This window comes from Buteo buteo, chromosome 17, assembly GCF_964188355.1.
Source record: "Buteo buteo chromosome 17, bButBut1.hap1.1, whole genome shotgun sequence".
Lineage (NCBI taxonomy): Eukaryota > Metazoa > Chordata > Aves > Accipitriformes > Accipitridae > Buteo > Buteo buteo.
This window is the reverse complement of record NC_134187.1, coordinates 27,241,694-27,262,018: the sequence shown is the minus strand read 5'-3', so window position 1 is coordinate 27,262,018 and position 20,325 is coordinate 27,241,694. Positions and strand designations below refer to the sequence as shown.

The 20,325-nt window shown below is 38.6% G+C and overlaps 1 protein-coding gene across 3 annotated transcripts in view; it reads left to right on the top strand.

Annotated features, from left to right (window-relative positions):
* Positions 1 to 20,325, top strand: part of BMP5 (bone morphogenetic protein 5) — a 63,173-nt gene that overhangs the window by 27,224 nt on the left and 15,624 nt on the right. For all 3 annotated transcript variants that reach the window (XR_012653323.1, XM_075049322.1, XM_075049321.1), the window contains 3 exons: positions 662 to 854; positions 6,644 to 6,792; positions 17,166 to 17,363. Coding sequence is in view for 2 of the 3 variants with exons in the window: in XM_075049322.1 (XP_074905423.1) it covers positions 662 to 854; positions 6,644 to 6,792; positions 17,166 to 17,363 (540 nt within the window). In the remaining variant the exon portion in view is untranslated. The remainder of the gene's footprint in view (positions 1 to 661; positions 855 to 6,643; positions 6,793 to 17,165; positions 17,364 to 20,325) is intronic.

Sequence of the window (20,325 nt, the reverse complement as noted above, 5' to 3'; positions counted from 1 at the left end):
GCTGCATCTGCCCACCCACAGCAGGTTTGAGGGGACTTCTTAAGCCACGAGTGTCTCCCTTTGCTGCTGGGGCCCAGAACCACTCAGCTCCTTCTTCTGACCACTGGCAAGATGACGTTTATGCCATTAGAGTACGACACGTGTTTATTTATATGATGTAACTGCTTCTTAAATATATAGTTGTTGCAGTACACTTCAGTACCACTTCAGAATTTATTACGTTAAGTGGAAATGAGCAGCACTCCTCTCATCTGCCTGGTTATGAGTGGCAATTAGTGTTTTCCAGTCATCTATGGCTCTGACATTACTACTGCTGTGCTTATGACTACACTGAAGTCCTAAATCCTTTTGCAGATTTCAGTTTGTCCATATTTCTAGTTACTTCACAACATGCTCCCTTTCAGCTTTTTTTGATATTCTTTCCACTCCAACTTCTGGAATTTGTATAAAAGCCACCGAGGTTTTTTTCATTTTAACTGAAGACACTGGGCTGGTGGAATTTCCTTTAACTGGAAGTGTGTCTGGGCTTGTGGTTTTATTATTTGCACAGTTTTATATTGCCCTGTTTGTTTACTCCCAAGCACAGGGAATGCTCCATTAATCATGGGAAATGAGCATTCATGTCACCTCTTTAATTTACATTCAACTCTTTTTCTCACAGTTGAAAGGGACAAGGACTTCTCCCACCAGCGAAGGCACTACAAAGAGTTTCGCTTTGACCTTACTCAGATCCCGCACGGAGAGGCAGTGACAGCAGCCGAATTCCGGATATACAAAGATCGAAGCAACAGCCGCTTTGAGAATGAAACCATTCAGATTAGCATATATCAGATCATCAAGGAGTATCCAAACAGGTACCCTGTTGGCATGAACGTATCACGCGTTGAATAATGTCTCATGTTTCTGTCTTAAGTAGGGAGACAATAACTGATCATAAGCGTACCCTCGGCAAGGCATCGTTGCTATCACTGTGGCTTATGCAATATTAATTCCTAGGCAAAGACAACAAATACTGAGCAAGAATAAAACTTCTCTTCAATGTAATTTATTCCAGGTTTATGCAGAGTTACGTGTCCAATCTCACCAAATAATCTGCCCGTGCACAGAGAGGGTGAGGGTTCATGTTCTCAGTGAGCAAATGGTGGAGTTGTAGGCACAGTCTAAGTGTCTGGATTTGGGAAACGCGCTATTTGCTGACACTGAGGTACTACAAGCCAAGATTCACTTAGCTCCTTAAAGGCAGAGAGATTGTTCCTTTGCTTTGAAGGGGCTTGGCTTTTTTGCATGTACTTTAATATTTTGCAGAATTTAATTAAAAGATAGAGTCATGCACTAACTTTAAGATGACAAATGCACACTTAACAAATGCTGCTCACCAAAACCGAAAATTAAAACAAATCATAGAACCAATTTAGGTTGGAAAAGACCTTTAAGATCATTGAGTCCAGCTGTAAACCTAACACTGCCAATTCCACCACTAAATCCTGTCCCTAAGTGCCACATATGACGTTACACATGAGCAAATCTCTGAACCCGAGTTTGCAGAGCTTTGTGTGTGACATACTTCCAAGACTCTACAAGACCTGAGTAAATGACCAGATTTCACCAAGCAAAGTAGTCAAATACCTGAAAATTCCCATTGAAAACTAGTAGCAATTCCAAGGTGCTTCTGCAAAAAGCTACATACATGCAAAAATTGGGTTTTGAAATTAAATTAGCTTATGTCTTTTCTCAGAAAAGTCGGGGGGGGGGGAAGTTTTTTTTTGAGATAAACAAAAACTCTCCCTCGTCTTGGAACAGATAAAACATTTCTATCCCGGGCATGTTTAGCAAAAGCAAAGAAAATGGCAGCCTAAACTTGCAGAGTATTCTGGTGGAAAAAAATGCCCCATCACCAGTTAGCTCGAAGGTTGGGCCAGAGTTCAAATTTCTTTTTTGCCCACAGAAGCTTGAGCTTGTACCTTCCAGGTGAGATCTCTGAATGTCAAGTTATAAAATATTTATGGCTATAACCAGGGAGTCATGTAAATGGAGCAGAATTAACAGGAGGGAAAGAACTCATCCTTCCAGAATACCTTCTGCTTTCTTAGTAAATTTGGGGATGAGCAAAACAGTGTGGGATTTTTTTTTACCTCTGTCTTCAGCTTGCAAAAATTCTTTTGACGTAGGTTCTAAAAGAAACTTCTTGGACAAAGAAATGAAACAGGAAGGAACAAAACATATCTTTTTAAAGAGCACAGGCAAGCCAAGGCTAGGGTAATGAAAACTCTTCACCTGAAAACTCAAGAGATTTTTTTTGAAGAACTAATGGGAAAAGTTAGTTTTTCTAATCCATTTGATGTTTTCTTTTTGTGTTTTTTGTTTGTTTGTTTAGTTGGGTTTTTTTAATGTTTTCTCAGTAGGTGGTTTCTATTCCATTTTAGAGAAAGCAAAACTGCTTACTATTCTGAAGCAAGATCACAATTTAATATTATTTGACTTCTTAAAATGACAACTGTCTCTGTGAAGCCATTAAAGAATGCTCTTGATTTCTTTCAATACATAAACATAAATTTATAAACATTTTAGATTTGCATTTATAAACATAAAACCCCAATGTCCTCTAATGGAAGCATGATGCTGGAAAGGGGGACATGCAATGATATGCCACCTATTTGATTTCACCAGTATAGCTACAGAAACTTCAGGTGTAGGCTAAATGTTTCCCTCCTATTGGTGATTTTGCCACACTCTGCTCATATATGGAGTATATAGAGGAGTATATATGGAGTATATATCTTGATACCTCCAGACAGAAGAACTACCAAGAATAATTTATCGTCTTCTTTTTTTTTTTTTTTTTTTTCCAATAAAGCCACAGGTTTTGCTTTGGGGCCCAGAATTCATTAGTGTTATCCTTGACTTTGTCACCTCAGGTTTGTCCTACATACGTACGTAAGATTTTAGATGCAAAATTTTCAGAAGCTGCAACTGCAGAATGTGAGGGTGAGAGAACTGTGAGGGTGGTGAGACACTGGAACAGGTCGCCCAGAGAGGTTGTGGATGCCCCATCCCTGAAGCATTCAAGGCCAGGTTGGATGGGGTTTGGAGCAACCTGGTCTGGTAGAAGGTGTCCCTGCCCGTGGAGATGGTCTTTAAGGTCCCTTCCAACCCAACCAATTCTAGGATTCTATAATGTCCCACACTTCTTACTAGTGCCATACCACAGAAAACCTGCTGGGTTTGACCCTGCTTCTCCACCCTTCTTTGCTTTGAACAGGAACCATGGGTGTCTGACAGGGCTCTGCAATGCAATCCCAAATGCAGTCCTGCTGTGCTTTCAGGCGAGGAGGGGTCAGGGTTTAGGGTTCCTGAGTTGCAGACTAAGGTTTATGTTGTAGTCTCAGACATTTTTCTGTCTCTGTGGCAACATGGCCGCTGAAGCGTGTGTGTATTATAGGCGCTCAGAGTTTGCTGAAATTACAGTCTTTGGGATTGAAGTTTTCTATTTGTTCTAAGGAAACGTGTAAAGCACAGCCCGTGGCAAGGCAAACTTTCCTACACAGCCCTGCCAATGTACTCCTACCCGGAGCTTTTCTCATGACAAAAGTTATGTAGTCCAACAGGCCAAATCCTCGTTCATGATCTGGTGGCGGCTAGCCACTAATTTAACTAAACCCCAAGGATTTTTCCCGCATTAGGGAATCCTCAAGTGACATTAAGATACTAAAGCAGCTTTCTGGAATGAGGCAAGAGGTGAAGCAGCATTATGGGGATGGCCTATTACATAGTAATCATGATTTGATCCGGTTGAAAACTTTCCTGGGTTTCAAGGAACGTATAGATTCCACCTTTACTTCCTTAAGTGACCCAGGAGATGCAGAGCTTCTTAGACGTTCTGCCCGCAGCTTCTTTGCTGAAATTCTTGACTGTGGTAGCATTTCTGCTGTAGACAACTGGCTGTTTGTGACAAGACTGAGATCACTAAACTTAAACAGCCTCCATAAAGGTAAAGCCAATCAGCTGTATTCTGCCTGAATGTGTTCACTGTTGCATTTCAGGCTACTTACGACATAATGCCTTACTTTTTTATTATGTGTTGTGGGCTATTTTTTAAATAGAAATATTTTTAAAAATCAGAGCCAAAATTTGCAGCTGTTTTTCATTTTAAGTGTGATCGTTTTTTTCTTTCCACAGAATAAGGGAGAATTTTAAAATTAAAAATGTCACAAAATGTGATGAGAAGTTTGAGTGAATGACACCAGCTAATGGGGGAATCCTGATCCCAGAGCTCTCACTGCCTTCTCAGGGGTCAGGTTTTCACCCTATGTTTCTATCAATTGTGAAAAAAGTTGGGTTTTTTCCTGACAAATACTTTGAATTTCTGTAGTAAATTGCTGTTATGTCGGCTAAATCATTAACATTGGTCTGGAGGTATTTTCTCTATTCTACCACATGTTCTCAAGAATCAGTTCTGGTTTTCTCTAGGTACCCACAACTAATTTTTGGTTCATTTGCTGAGTGAAGGGATAAGAACAATCGGCCTTTTTGAGTCTATTACATTAGCCAGATCACTATACTTGTAGGAAGGTAGACAAGAAGATTGACATACCAATGCCAAAGACACTTTGGTGTGAGTTTCTGCTGCAGTACAAAATAATAAAGTCACTCTGAGGAGAGATCCACCAGGGAAATTTGTCCTTTATGGGGATTTCTGGACTGTATCATTAGTAGGGCCCTACTCTGATTTGGCATATGAGACATTGTGCATCCTGACTTTTGAGAACATTTCGTATCAGTCCCAGCAAAATCTGGAGCTGAAAGAATCTATATGGGAAAACAATTACAGATTCTATGAGGAGACAAGACAAATGTGAAATTATAGCACTGTGATACTGTAATATTTTAACAATTTTCTGTTAATTCTACTGAATGATACAAGAAATATTTAAAAATAAACATCTTAAAGACTGTTGCATTCAGAATTAAACCTTTCAGTAAGTTCCAATAAAACTGATTATTAGAGAAAAAAATTGGCATTTAAGATGCCAGAGAGTACTATTTATGAGCTTGTGGTACGTTGTCAATTTGTTTAGTGCTAGCATAGCAGGTCAGGCTCTTTTGAATTGTAAGTCTGTTTTCATGTTCGCTCCAGAGGAAGAATGTATGTTTTCTCCTTGTGTGGTCATTAGCACAGTTCTACTAGAATGGAAGTGATAAGACGGGAACAAAAGATTATCCTTTTACAGAAGGAAAAAAAGGTGACGTGAAAGAAATCCCTTTCAATTTTCTTCTTTTTTAAAAACAAAACTCCTTTATCATTTCTGAGCTCTTTAACCTGATTCTGCAGATATTTCTTACATGTAAGTAAACATATGCTTGTCATAGCTCATTTGGTCTTATTTTCCTGAGTGTTGAACAACCACAGTTTCAAGAGCTACACAAGATGGTTTTTTCAGTATCAGACCTAGATGCATTTACAGTGTTTAGGCTAGATAAGACAGTAACTTCCTACGATGTTGTTGTGATTAAGCAACATAAAATACAGTGACAGGACCATCGTAATTTTAAATCCTCTTTTTATACACAAGGCCTATTATTTCTGTCTGTCTTACCTCTTTAAGCATATATTCATGCTATAGTGAGGTAACAATATGATTCCAAGGTCTGTGTAAGCCAAGTCTGTCTTTAGTTGACTTGGACAGTCACAGTTTAGAATAAAATATTTTTTCTTGGATATTATTGTTTTGATTACTAGTTATGGCAGAAAAGAAACAGGTTTCTATGACTATAGATTTAAAAAGCTAAATGGTGAAAACAGTTTTTAATACTGCATGCTGCTTTGTAGAAGAATGTAAAACAAAGCTGATGAGAGTTAAATTTCTTGGGTTTAGTGTGGTCATTGTAGTAATTTATTTGTAATGCAGATGTGGTTCTGGAACCAATTGTGTCAGGAGATATGTGAAAACAGAATAAATAAACGATCCATGCTAAACATTTAGTAACACGATTATACTAACTCCCCTGAGCAGCCCTTCTGAATTACTGGAAGATTTCATGGGAACAAATTTGAGAATATACCAGGGAACTGAGGGTTAAAATGTAACAATTACTTTATTGAATAGATACTTTGATATAAAGACTTATTTTCATATTAATATGAAACTGTCTGAACCGTCATCTATTCATGTTTTGTCATATGATATAGCTGCTGTCATATGTTATTAATAACAGATTTTTTTAGCAACGCTATGCCTTTGAATTTTAGTTGAAATTGGAATGTGATTTTGACATTTTTTGTCTTTTACACTGAGTGGTTTATAAAAGTTAATTTTCCTGAGACATTCTAGTGCTGAAAGATGAATCCTTTATACACAGCCTCAATTATATATTTTGTGTATTTATATCAGGAAGCTGGATTTTTCAGATTTTCCAGAGCTGTAGTTTTTACATGCTGAGACTCATTTCAGAAAGGCCTCTCAGGGGAAATACCTGTATTATACTTAACAATTACGTTAGCTACAGCACATGCTGTACTGTGTCGCGATGAGGATATGTCAAAGGATTATTCATTTGGACTCCAGGAAGTTATTGTCAGCAAGGAAATTAAGGACGAAAAATAATAATATTTGAATGCCTTAACTCTCTATTTTCTTTAACTTAGAGATGCAGACTTGTTCCTGTTAGACACAAGAAAGGCTCAAGCTTCTGATGTGGGCTGGTTTGTGTTTGACATTACTGTGACCAGCAATCACTGGGTGATTAATCCACAGAACAATCTGGGCTTGCAACTCTGCGCTGAAACCGGGGACGGTAAGATCACAACTGTAGATTGTTAATGCCGTATATGCTCTTGTCGTCTCTTGCTAGGAATGTTTTTTGGACGGGTGTTTTTTAACTTGACTGGGTGACAATTCATTGAGAGTTTATAAGCAAAGAACACAAGTCTTGTCCTGCCATAGCTGTAGTCTGCAAACTTTCTATTATTCTTAATTCTGTAGAATATGGCAATTATAAAGCTAACTGAATTAAGTTAAATTAAATGAACTTTGGGATAAAAGCTCCCGTATACAAAATGAAGTTCTATTTTAATATTCTTCCACTGATGATTACATTCAGGAAACTCAAGTAGATTTGTGGAATTTTTGTTTTAGAAAGTTTCTGAAGAACTTTCTGGGCTGGAGCCTGGAGAAAGGTATAAAAACACCTCAGGACAGTTCGGAAGGTATCTTATAGCTGCTGATACTGATGCTGGAGAAGGGTTAACAATAGGGTAATGTGGGAATTTACTTTCTATCCTTTGAAAAAAAATTAATTTCAAAACTTTTAATCTTGAAATGGGTTAAAAGTTTGAAATCTTGAAAATTTTAATTAGGTGAAAATTAGAAAGAACCCTATAAAAACTGAAGTCAGAGCTGTGGGGTTTTTAGTACAAATTTACTGGGCTACTACATTATTCACAGTTATGCTCTTCATTAAAAAGTGAAAATGCATCTCAATGCAAAATAATATTTTTAGAAGAAATGTTCTTTACTTAGACTTCTTTAGAAACTAATAAAAAGAGACTTATATACTGTTTTTTCTGCGATGGTTCACTTAATCCATTCTACTTTACAAGCAAACTTTCAGATTTAGCGCTTTCTTGTCAAAAAGCTTTTTATGTCAGAGGTCAAGGGATCTATGATGCCAGTTAATCTAAACCTTAGCTGACATAATGTTAATGAGTAGCAGAAGAAATCCTGGTGTAAGGATTAATATTTTTTTTCTTCTTTCTTTGTTCTGGCTACATTTTCTCATCGTTTTTGATCTGAATTCTCCCTCAGGCTCAGCTGGGCTGTGAACAAAGCCTCTCATACTTTTTCAGCAAGTGCTCTGGCTGCTGGAGAGTTATGCAAAAACCGTCCTCCTTTAGGCATGATGCTTAAAAAACAGATTTGGCAGGCTTGAACCAGAGCAGGCGACCATTTCGCCTAATATTGCCTATACGGTCGGACTACAGTCAGTGGAAAAGGGAGGCAGCGATGCAAAGTAGAACACGTCGTTGCTGTGTTCAACCAGCCTTCAAAGGCACCACACCTGAGCTCGGGCTGTATGGGGAGCGGCTCTCAGGCAGCCTGGTTTTGTGAGGCCATTTTTAAGCCTGTAAAATTCTGGAGAGGTGACACCTCCGTCAGGCATCCAAATTAGGTGGGCTGGCTTCCAGCCAGCTTTTCTGCTCCAGAATAAACTCCATCCTTGACTTTTTTTTTTTTTTTTTTTTTCCCCAGGACATTCAAATACAGAAATTCTTGAAAATTAAATATCCATGAAAGGGATTCATTAAGAAACCCTGGAACCAGCAATTTGTCGGTTCTAGCCTCAAAATTATATCCATTCAGTAAACAGCAGGAAAGTTTGTATGGGTAAAAGGAAACCTTCAGGTTAATATAATGAAGAAATTGTAAAAGAATAGTTTATGTAAATATTTTCCCTGTCCTAATCCCAAGATCAGGAAGGTGATAGATAATTTTCTATTTTAAATTCCAAAGCCACAAGAAGCTTTACCTTCTGCACCTCACTTATTTGAATTTCTTAACACAGCTGCTTGAGCGAGGAGGGAATTCCCCTCTTCCCTCATTTTCTGTTCCCTTTTCAGTTTATTCATGTAAAAAGAGTGTCATTCTAGGGACTAAAGTTTTCAAAACTGTAGGGAAGACCTGTGCTATACCACTTCAGCTTACCATAAGGAAAATCATCCTTTCGTGCTCTTACAATTTTGCTCTTAAGGCTTTGATTATTTTTATTCGGTTGCTGTTACTTCTGGAAGCTATTAGAAACACCAGCAGTTGAATGACACGTTTGTGTACAGATGGAACATGAATTTTTATACATGACTCAGTATGTAGTGGACTCAGTTCGTAACCCAGAGAACCCCACCCACCTTCCTTCCAACCAGTTTTCTAGAAAAGCTCAGACACTGGTTCAAATCAACCGAAAAACCTTCCCTTGGCTCAAGTGAACTTAGGCCATCCAGGTCTGAAGCATGTTTCTTCATGCCTCCAGCTGTCCATTGAGTTTTTGGGAGGTAAAGGAGTTCTGCTCCTGTAACTGGAGAGACATTTATCATAAGACCTGATCCATTAACCTTTCTATTGCAACAGACCAGTAAACTAAATGGGATTCTGTTAAGTCAGAGGATCCCTGTTTGAGGTATCCATGTGCTGCACTGGGGCCATGGATAATCAAGTCTGTAAATACATACTAATTTTTAGATTTATTCATACAGCACCTTTAAAATGGGGTGCCAATAATTACTGAGACTCTGGGGTGCTACTATATTGTTATTACCATTAACAGTAATCTTTCTTACAGCTAACTCTCAGTGACTTTTTAGGCAATAACTTGTGTAGGTATATTCCTTTGGTGATCGCTGAAGATGGTGCATAAATAATAATAATGTATACATAAGGAATAAAAAAATTTGTAACTATTTAATATAACAGTGTGATAAAAACAACTTTGGAAGAATGTCTGGTTGTTGTAATTCAGATTTTTCCCCCTTTGAAAATGCTGAAAAAGTACAAAAAGCCACATGACATTGGAATGTGTTTTCTTTTTTTCTTTAAGACAGTATTTGGTATCATACGTCTCATTTTAGCATGAAATGTAGACTTTTTCTCTTAATGGGACATTTTATTTTGAACAGTAAGAATAAGGGTTTGCATGACACATATGGAAGCTGTCAACATATAATGCACTGTTTCCCTGGGGCTGTGATAAATTAAGGATCAGGTTTTTTTGATTCTCTTTTTTAATGTCTCCTCAACATTCTGCAGCATCCCCTTTTGGCCGATTCCCTCCTTTTGACACCAAAACTCTCCATGGTGTTTAGAATGAGAGGTGATCATTTTCACACTGATGGAAGTGCGGGTGCTAGATGAATTGCAGCATAAAATCAATGCAGATGCAGAAACAATTCAAAAAGCTCCATGTGACACTTTTCCTGTATATATATCATATGTCTCCTAAGACTTAAAACAGGTTCCAGTGAATCAGCACCTTTGTATTACATTTAATATTTTTATAATTGGAAATCAGCAACAGTTTGAACATCATTTTGCTGGAGGAGTGTAAATGGCTGCAAGATTACTCCTTTTGCTGTTTATAGCATTGCTGAAGAGAACCTAGTGGTGTCTACAGAAAATGAGAGAGGGAGATAATGTGTAACCATGACTGTTTGTGATCCACAGAATAAACCAAGTTCCAAATACACAGCTCTCAATGCAACAGCCTGGGTAGCCCCCACAGCTGTGTTGTCCTGTGCCTTAGATTACTGCAGCTCTCAGTTATTTTCCATCCACCTGCACATCAGAGGGGAAGAAACTGGTGGTAACTCTGAAAAGCCTAAGCTGATTAAGGTGATTGCTGTTACCACGTTGTCCTATGGAAGGTTTCTTCTGGCTTTCCTGCTGTTTGAGGTGGGCAGCAGGACTTCTCAGCTCCCCAACTCTGACTCTTACTTCAGGGTTTTTTGTCTCAGAGCAAAGGGAAACTTGAAAGAAATAGGTTCCTTGATCGAAGTGAAGCATGGGGAAGGCCAGTTCTCTCTCCAGCACATATTTGGGTACGCTCTGACGTGTGTCCCCTGAAGGGGGTTTGGCTCCTAATCCTATGTGCTGCAGGAAGGATTGCTGAGGTCCCTCTCCAGCGATGATGGGGGAGACATTAAGAGACACACACTTTCTCTTATTTAGCCTCTTCTCCTTTCAGCCTGGGCCTTCCAAGGTCCCTTTCTCCTACAAAGCCTTCAGAGAGGCAGCATGGACACATTCTCTATGTTGCAGAGGGTGGCTGGCTTGCTTTCAACCCGTAGCAACCTGTGGCAGCACTCTTCAGGTAGTTGGCTACATACTTTATGTTGGCCTTGCCCTTACCTTTACAACACTAAATGTTATCGAATCTCATCCTGAGGTTTCCCCCAGTCAACCTTGGCACCTAACTTACGTGATCCCGGTAGCCATCAGGTGCTCTGGAGGATGCTGCTGGGTTGTTACATTTAAGTCTCTCGGTGGATCTAGTACAAGGCAAAGTATCAGGAGTGAGTTCACCTTCATTAGTGTCCTTACAGTGGGGGAATTTAGGATATATATATTTATATTGATATATATATGGACTTTGGCAGGCAATAGCTCTGCCTAAATTCTGAGCCATCTGGAAGCCATATAGCCATGTTAGCACAGCACTGAACCCAAGCTAATATATCCTGCCCCTCAGCAGGTTTTATTAGCTTGGGCTCAAGCACTGCCTAAGTACAGCTACATGAGTTCTGGTTCAGAGCTGACTTTGGCCAAAGTTACACTAGTAAATTAAACATGCTCAGGAATACTGTGGTGTGAAAAGAGCCGGAGGGATGACTCTCGCAGTCTCCCAAACAGGGTAACCCCATGGCAGCTGCCCCCCCTGGGAGAGGTCCCTCCAGCACCACCTTGGGATGCTGGGGAATGCGTGGTGGTGCTGGCGTAGGACGTAAAGGTACCAGGAGCACCCTCTCAGCCTGAGGAGAGCGGGTGATCCAGCTCCAGTGCCTGGGAGCACTCCTAGGCACTCTTTAATTTACTCAGATAGGTGTAACCCCTGTTTCCAGCTGGGTCAGAAATACAGTCAGCATTTTCTTGTGTCTGCTTGTAGGAAGCAATGTGAATACACCCTTTGTTAGTAAGAGCACGCTTACTTTAAGCAGGAGGGTCAGGGAAGTGAGATGGGCTCCTGCCCCTTCTCCTGCCACCACTGCGTACTGGTGCATACTGGTCCTGGCTGTACATCCGTGCAACTCCCCCTATTCTTTGTTGGATGACCAATTAAGCTAATCTCACCTTGTTTTATTGTCTTCCTGAACATATTTTTAACTGTGCAGAAAAGCCCGAGGACTCCCACAAACCATTCACAGTTTAAGCACATTAAATTGAAAGGATAAATCAAGTACTTCACAAGCGTATTTGTGTATGATTACATCTGATTTTTTGTGTAAGCATACATGGTACTGCCACATTATACAGCATACCATGGTTCCTAACATGTTCCCAAGTGCTTTCTTCAAGAGCTTGATGAATACCAAAATCAACACAAAAAGATGTGCAAAATTCCTTCAACTGAACTGAATAAAACCAGCAAAATTTAAGATTTTAAAACCAAAAGCTGAATCTTTAGTTTTGACTAAAGCTGTAAAGCCTAGGAAATGCAGAGCAGACCATCCAAGACCACCCATTTTTAAGAATTCCTTAAAGCCCCCAGGGAGCAGAATAGTTAATAAAACACATGAAGCTTGTTTCAAAAGCATATTTTATGTTGAGAGATATATATAAATTTTTCCACCAAAGGGAAAGTTTGCATAACAGTTTATATAGATGATACAGTAGAGACAGTATAAAATCCTTTGAGTTGTAGTGTTGAGGGTGCATATATGGACCATCGCATTTGTGATGTTAGGTTTTCTCTGCTCCTTTTTTAAAATAAGCCTTCCATTAAGCTTTGGTAGTTAAACTCTACCTCAATTCTTTTGTTTCTATGAAGTACTGTTGCTCTCAAGAGCAGTGTTCAGGCATGAGAAACCACACAAGTTTCTGTCTAATTTTGAAAACTACTTTGTGAGCTTTCAGACTCAGAGCCTGAGGACAGTTTTTGCTCAAATATTAGATGTTATTGGACCTTGTATAGTCAGGGTCTTTCTCCAAAAGGAGAATCCTCATTTCAGATATCACTCCCCATGAGGAGGAAATCATAGGTGTGGCACTGGAAATGTTTTTTTCAGCAAACCAGAAATGAATTCTTAGCATCACTAAAGTTTTCATTTCTATCTACAAATATATAAAATTATTACCAAAATAACTACTGTGACCTAGCAGTAGTGGTTAATCTGTAAAATGTGTTTTGTGGTTTGTTGAACATTTTTGAAAGTAAGTAAGTGCTTGTTTTTCATAACAAAATGAGTGGTTTGCTGCAGTTCGATGACTCAGGACAAAATAATGGATCTTGGAATCACTCATTGTCCTGTGTTGCCAGTGTAAATCTGGCCCAGATGCATAATGGCTGAAAGCTCTTGCAAAATTAGTGTCTGCTCAATGCCTTACATAAAATATATACTGCCTGAGGAGAGACAGCCAAGTCACAAATCTTACCACTGTCATTGGCATCCACACTGGCGATCTCAGAAAAAGTCAGCTTTCCGAATGTCATGAAAAATGAGACGATGTCTCCAGGTCAGGACTGTGAGACAGATTGTTAATGAAAGCTTGAAGGGCTCTTGCATTTCCATTTGGAGCAGCTGGGGGGAAAATGAACTTTTAAGATGGAACTTGATCAGTTCATGAAAAGAATTGTATGATATGACTGCATGTGACAGCAGAAAAGCAGATATAGTGACACAGCAAATAGCTCCACAGTTATCATCCTGAGTGCTATTCCTATTTTGTGGGTAAAAAAAAAAAAAAGAACAAAAGCATCTGGATTGTCGAGGTAGGACCTTTTTATAAGCTGAACTTCACAGTTATTTTTGCAGCAGTGATTCCTTTATTATAAGGGGACAGAATGTGAAAAGGCAAATAATATTCATTCAGTTCAGTCAGTCAAATCGGCACTTCCATACAAGCTTTATACAAACTGCTAAGGGCACTTTACTATCAAATAGAATAAAAGCCAAAAATCAGTTTAAATGCCAAGTCAAACAGACACATCATGCCAAAGACTCAAAATCATATGAGTAAGGACTAAGGAGTTCAGCAGATTTGGAACATAATACTTTAAATAAGTCTTTGTCTCCAAATATACCTGTCAATATGGAGAAGAGATAATAAATTATCGTAGCAGGCTTGAGAAGCACATGCCAGAACGTGAGGAATACAAAGGCTCTGGACTGTCCCTGCATGGAGTAAGTCCATCTGTTAGGCTTATTTGTTTTTTCTAGGTGTAGGGGCAATTGCAGCGGCTCGGTTCAGTGGAGCAGGCACTAGCTGACTGCTGGTTTCTTGCAGTTTCTTCTTTTCTTCTGAAGTGTGAAGAAAAGTCTTTGAAATCCTCAGAATTAAAGATATGCTGGAAGGATAAAACCAAACCCATTTTTCAGAATGCTCGACCATGTTCAGTTCTTGTTCAGAGATGCTCAAGAGAAGCGGAGACACAGCTTGCTGCTTTGGTTTTACCAGTTTCATGTGGGTGAAGCTCTGAGGGAAGGTGTAGTTAAGCAGGTCAGCCTGAGTCATTCAGCTGATTTTAGAAAATATTGCTCTAATACCACAATATGGAACAACTGCGTGCTGGAGAGACCTGGATTTTCAGTTTTCATCGAAGCCAAGAGTTTTCTAAATGCTTAGAAGAAATGATAGATTAAAACCACTTACTAAAAATGAAGCCCATGAATGCTGCTTCCTACAAAGGCCAGTTCAGTTTAGGGGAAGATTTTTCTTACTGCATTCTGAAATCCACGCTACGGACAAAGGTGAGGACTACCTAACAAGACCATGGCACACAGATAGAGCTATTTCTGTGGCAGAAAGCTAGATGCATTTCAGCGGCAGGCTACTTTGAAATACCTCCTGTTCAGGAAGGGACAAAGCTTTGTGTTCTTAGACTGAAGGAAATCTCCTATATGCACACTTTTTTTTTTTTCTTTTAATAAAGGATAATAGAAGTTCTGTAAATGCAAACTTTCTTTTGCACAGAAGCAACTTAAAATGGAGACAACATATGTAGTTTGAATTTCCAAACCAAATAGTTCAGAGATCCTCCTTGGAAGAAATATAGAGTCTCAAGGGCAGCATATATTTCGATTGCTTCGTCTTCTGAAAGTTGCAGTTAAGCTAAGGTATACGATAAGCCAAGAGAGAAAAGGTTAATGATGAACCCACAGAAGTCAATAAAAGTTTTCCTGTTGACTGCACTAGAAGCAGATCCAGTGCATATTCCATTCATGAATTGAACAAATGGGTCCTAAAACCTCAGGTTGGCTGCTTAAAAGATCAAGCAAATAAAGGAATAAAGTCATATAAGCTGTTTCTGTGTGTAAAAAGGCTGTGGGTTACAGGATTAATTTTTTATAGTATATCTCTATACCCTGAATAACTGAGTAAGCCTTAACTTGTGGAATCTTAATAGCCATCTCATTGCTGAAGTCTAAAGGAAACCCAGAGGAAACTTAATAATATTAAAAGTTATTTTAAAGGGAGTTCACATTGGTTTGAAGGATATTTTGCTTCGCACACAATATCCACCATTGTAAATTCAGAGAACCTAGATTTAAATTCAGAAAACCTCCACACATCTTTACAGCCCTCAGTATATAAATCTAATAGTATTCTTAAAATGTCCACCAGTAAGGTATTAATCTTTTACAGATAAAATTAAAATTCTGAAAGTCATTGGAACAAAAAATAAAGAAAAATAGTAAAGATATTCCCTCTAGAAATGAGGGGAAACTTGGAACTTTGTGGTAAGAGGCTAGCTTGTCCATGTTGCAATGAATAGAGAATAGTCTGTACAGTTTTTCATATCTGACTTGCAACAGGAGATTGGAACATATAGAAATTAATGTTACTGAATTGTTTAATAGTAACTCAAATACATGAAAAGAAGAATTAAAGAAATACAAGACTAAAAAGCCATTTAAAATGAAATCAGAAGCTTCAACAAATATAGTTTTCCCTTGCAGTCAAAAAAGTAATTATCAAAATTGTTCAGAATATGTTGCCAATTACTCTGCTCCATAACTGCTAACTTTCTCAGTTCTTCTTTTGCCTTTGCTGGGCTCTCTGTCACTGGAAACATCTTAAACCAATTTAAAGTGCTACACCTGAATAAACATGTTGTAAAAGTGTTTATGTATTGAAGTGGGTCAGTTCAAGGTATGGTATTTGGCTGGAACTTCTAATTTCTCTTTTTACTGCAAAAGGGCTGCCAGAAGGAGGAAGTCTGAGCTGAATTAATACATTTGTTACAGTGGAAGTAGAATGGAAACTACTTTAACCACAAATCAAACTGCCTCTTTCATTTACGCCAGTGATAGAGTTTTTCTAAGAAATATAGACTCTGGCGTACAGCCACTGTAAGTTTGTGTTTGAAAAGGAAACCTACATGTTTATTTCTATAAGGTTTACTCCTGTGCTTATTTGCAAGTTCTTTTTTTCGGGATGATCGAGTTAAAGGTATTATACATTTGTGAGGCAGATGCTCCTTCGTCGCTTGCACAGCAAACTTTTCCAGTCGGTTTAGAAGAATCCCCAGGCGCCCTGATGACGCGCAGCGCGCGCGGTGCCTGTGCCTGTACCTTCGTGTTTAAAGGACCTCTGTGTCCCCCACCCAGCACAGCTGCACAGCTTCACATGACACTGTCTCATTTTCTGACGGGTGAAGGGCTCTGCATAATACACGTATGCACAAAAGTGTTTATGCTGCCAAAATAAATTCTGTTAAGAGCAAGGGTTTATTTGCTAAAATGTCACTGATGCAGTTTCAGTGACTTGTTTTGCTTTCTTTTCTTTTAGTGAGGTTTAGATCCTATAATATAGTGAGGTTACCACACAGTCCTGACTGAACAAATATTTTAAAGAAATATGCACATCCCCTGGGAACAGAACCAGAGTCAATAACGTACATATTTCAAACTCTGTTCTCTTGAAGAACTCAAATGCCTTCCTACCTTTACTAGTGAATGAACATCAGTTTGAGTAACACGGCACAATATTTATTTTTAAAGCAGAAGTATATTTATTATCTACACTTCTATTTGTTACCGATTTGCTTTGAGGATATAAGGTTCCACGTCTCACACACAAGTGATGCAAAAATTAGATGATGGCATTACATTATCCTTTCTGTAGCCTATAGAGGTTAATGGGGCTCATTTATTTTTCAGTTCTATAGATGTGTACATAAGACTGAATTAAAATATCTGTGTAATGAACAAGATACATAGCGCACAGAGACCGCAATTGTATGCAATAGCAAACTACCTGTAAAGCTGTTGAAACCTTTGTAAATTGTTGATTTTTTTTTTGTCTTTTAAGTTCCATTCAACAAAATGCAGCTAGGATTCTTAATCACATAAATTCAGGATTATGGGCAAAATCCTTGCCATGCTTCAGTCAGCAGTTGAACTCCCACAATGGCTTCAGAAGCAGAAGTTCACCTTTTAACTTACAATTTCCATTACTTTATAGGTCGAAGTATCAATGTTAAATCTGCTGGCCTGATTGGAAGACATGGGCCTCAGTCAAAGCAACCATTCATGGTTGCATTCTTCAAGGCAAGTGAAGTGCTTTTCCGTTCTGTCCGAGCAGCCAACAATAAAAGGAAAAATCAGAACCGCAACAAATCCAGTAGTCATCAGGAGTCTTCTAGGATGCCAAGTGTTGGGGGTAAGCTGAAGCTATGATTTACTAGCCTGTTTATAGGGGGTTTAGGCACCTGCTCAAATGCAGCGTAGTCACAGCAGCTCCAGATGATACTGCTCATTGGCTGAACTGTCAGAAACCACGTTCCCACTCCACTTCTACCTGCCCGTCTAGCTTTGCTTAAACCTCTTTTGTTATGTTGGCCCTGAGCATGATCTACCTTCTATTGAGTCAGGTCACTTATATGTATCGTGGGCTCCTGGAGGGTGAAATGACCAAGTGGTTTGGAAAAGGCTGTATCTGAGCTTGAAACTAGTCTTATGGAGTAGGCAACTGGATGAGGTCTTCGCTACACGTAACAAAAAAGTAGAGACAGTAGAGAGAAGGGTTGCATCCCAACTACTCATCTAGGAAGTCTCAGCAAAAGACAGTGTTTGAACTCTTGTTTAACTGCCTCTCAGCTGAAGAAGCCAAGATGTAAATCTGAATATTGGAAATGAGGAAGCTTAACCAATCTGTTAAAGTGTAAAATGTTTATGAGTTCAGACCAGCTGACATGTACTGATGTAAATACACAGCGTATCCCTGAAAGGCATGAATTCAATCCCTTATTTACCTGAAAGGTACTGACAAAATGCATGTGAAAATGTTGTTAGTCCCATTAAAGCCTGGAATAAGTTTTGCTCCAGTTCTTTCCTGAAATGCTCCTTTCAGCTGGACGCACAAGGTCACTTTCTAAATATTCTCATTTTTGAACAAACGTTTCTACTTTTTGGAGACAGGGTATGAAAATGTGTCTTTCTAAAGGCATGGCAGATCTCGTAACAGCATATCAAAACCTCAATATAGATGCTATTCTTAAGCCCTGTGGATGTCTACAAGTAAGCAAATCAGTATTCAGTGGAAAGAATTCAGCCCTGGATTAGAGCTTATCTATTTGAGGAGACCTGTTACAAGCATTATGCATTACTTATATCCATCTCAGAACCTCGACAGTGGCAGATTAGAGACCCCTCTAATGTAAAGCATAAGCCTTTCCCTGATCTTCTGCACAAGGATGAATTTTGCCTTAACAACCACAAAATGCTATTGAGTTGCTAAAGAAATGATAGAAATTGTTTTAATAACTTATCTTTTTAAACTTATTTAAAGTTTACCTGGTGATCTACTAGAATAAAATTCCACTCTAAGGTTAAAAATGAGTATTAAAACATACCTGAAAAAAAGAGTTTAATCCACAGCAATAATTATTACTGCTTTAGTAGTGGGGTCAATTTTATTTGTATATGATGTATAGGTAGAAAAAATACTATGCTATTTTTCTAGTTCCCATTGAGGACCTGGAGCATAGTTCTTTCTCAGGTAGATGACTTAGAGATGCATGTGTTCCCTCTGAGGACACTAGCTTTCAAAAAGCCCCTGACATTTGTAAAGGCACCAGGGATCTCTCTTTACAACTGGTTTTTGTTTTTGTTTTTGTTTTTGTTTTAAGTATTGTAAAATTTTCTGATATTCTGTATGAATATACAACAAAAACTTATCTGCACAAATAACTTCTAACCCCTTATTAGTCAATATTACAGAGGAGCAGTTATAAATAAATAATGAAATAACTCCCAAATTGGACAATTTTAGCTTTTTATTAGTAAAAAAAGAAATTACATATCTATAATCTATAGCAGAACAGCATTTTTTAAATTATTCATGATTTATAAAGTTATATTAACTAAACATTCTCTCTTCATTAACTGCTTAAAGTTCTTCAGGTTTTTTTGAAACAATGAAAGTTAAAAATTGACTTGGCATCTTGTAATTCAGATGTGGTTTAATCATGCACATCAGTTAAGCTTGCTAGCTGGTGCTCTCTCTAAATTAATCTACTTTAGTAGCTGAATTGAATCTGCATTTTGTGTAATTCTAGTACGGTCAGCTTTTTTTCTGCAGAAACTCTTCCTTCTATTTTACTGGTACTGCATGATGTACTCCCCTATTTTCATAAAAAGGCTTTGGAATGAATGACACAACATGAATGTTTTCTTGTGGTTTTTTTTTGTTGTTTGGTTGTTTGGTTTCTAAATACAGTCAAACATGATCTGTGCAACTGCATTAACTCCACAATACAATCTCTTACCTCAAGGGTAAGTAATATTCTCTCTGTACAAAATATATTAAGAAACATTTTTCATATTTCCTGGAAAATGTCTATTAATTTGGAGAATCACATTATTTTGGGTGAAGGGAGAATCATCTAAGTACATGGCACACACAAGATACCTAAATATAAAAATCATACTTTCACATGGAATCCTGTGTTTCTAGTCCACGAGGAAATGAGAGTTGAACAGATTAGTTAAGCCTCCTTGATTATAGCAGGAAAGCTGAGCACAAGCTCCCTGCTCATTTAACCTAGAAAAAAACCTCAACCTTAACACACAATGGCAAGTTGCATCGGCTTGAGAATGACCTCAGGAAGAACTGTCTATATGTCTCAAAACACTGGTCAGCCTCATCTGTGCATCCAGTCATGCTGCAGAGCTGTTGTAAAACAAGAAGAATCAGAACATCTTTAGTGAAATATGCATTATGAAACAAATTGTCTCCTAACCTCTTTAAGCCCCCAGTCTGCACAAGCATAGAAGTACATCACTATATATGTCGATCCATGCCAGATCTCTGTCAAAAAAAGATTGCAGTTCAGGAAAACTATACTGTTAAAATAAAATTAGATTAAGAAGCAATTGCACATGCAGTTGCATCAAAGGCAGGGGCTTTGCCCTCTGACTGGAGATGGAGGCAGCAAGATACGGGCAGTCTGGAATAGGTGGCAAAGCCGAAGGCAACGTCCTGACACAGCAACGTCCTCTGCAGCAAAACTGCTGAGAGGAGTAGCTCCTGCACCATGACAAATCAGCTTCCATGCTCTTGCCTTGCAGTTTGCCTCAGCAGTCCCCGTATCACAAATAAACACACTCCTTTTATTTGGGTG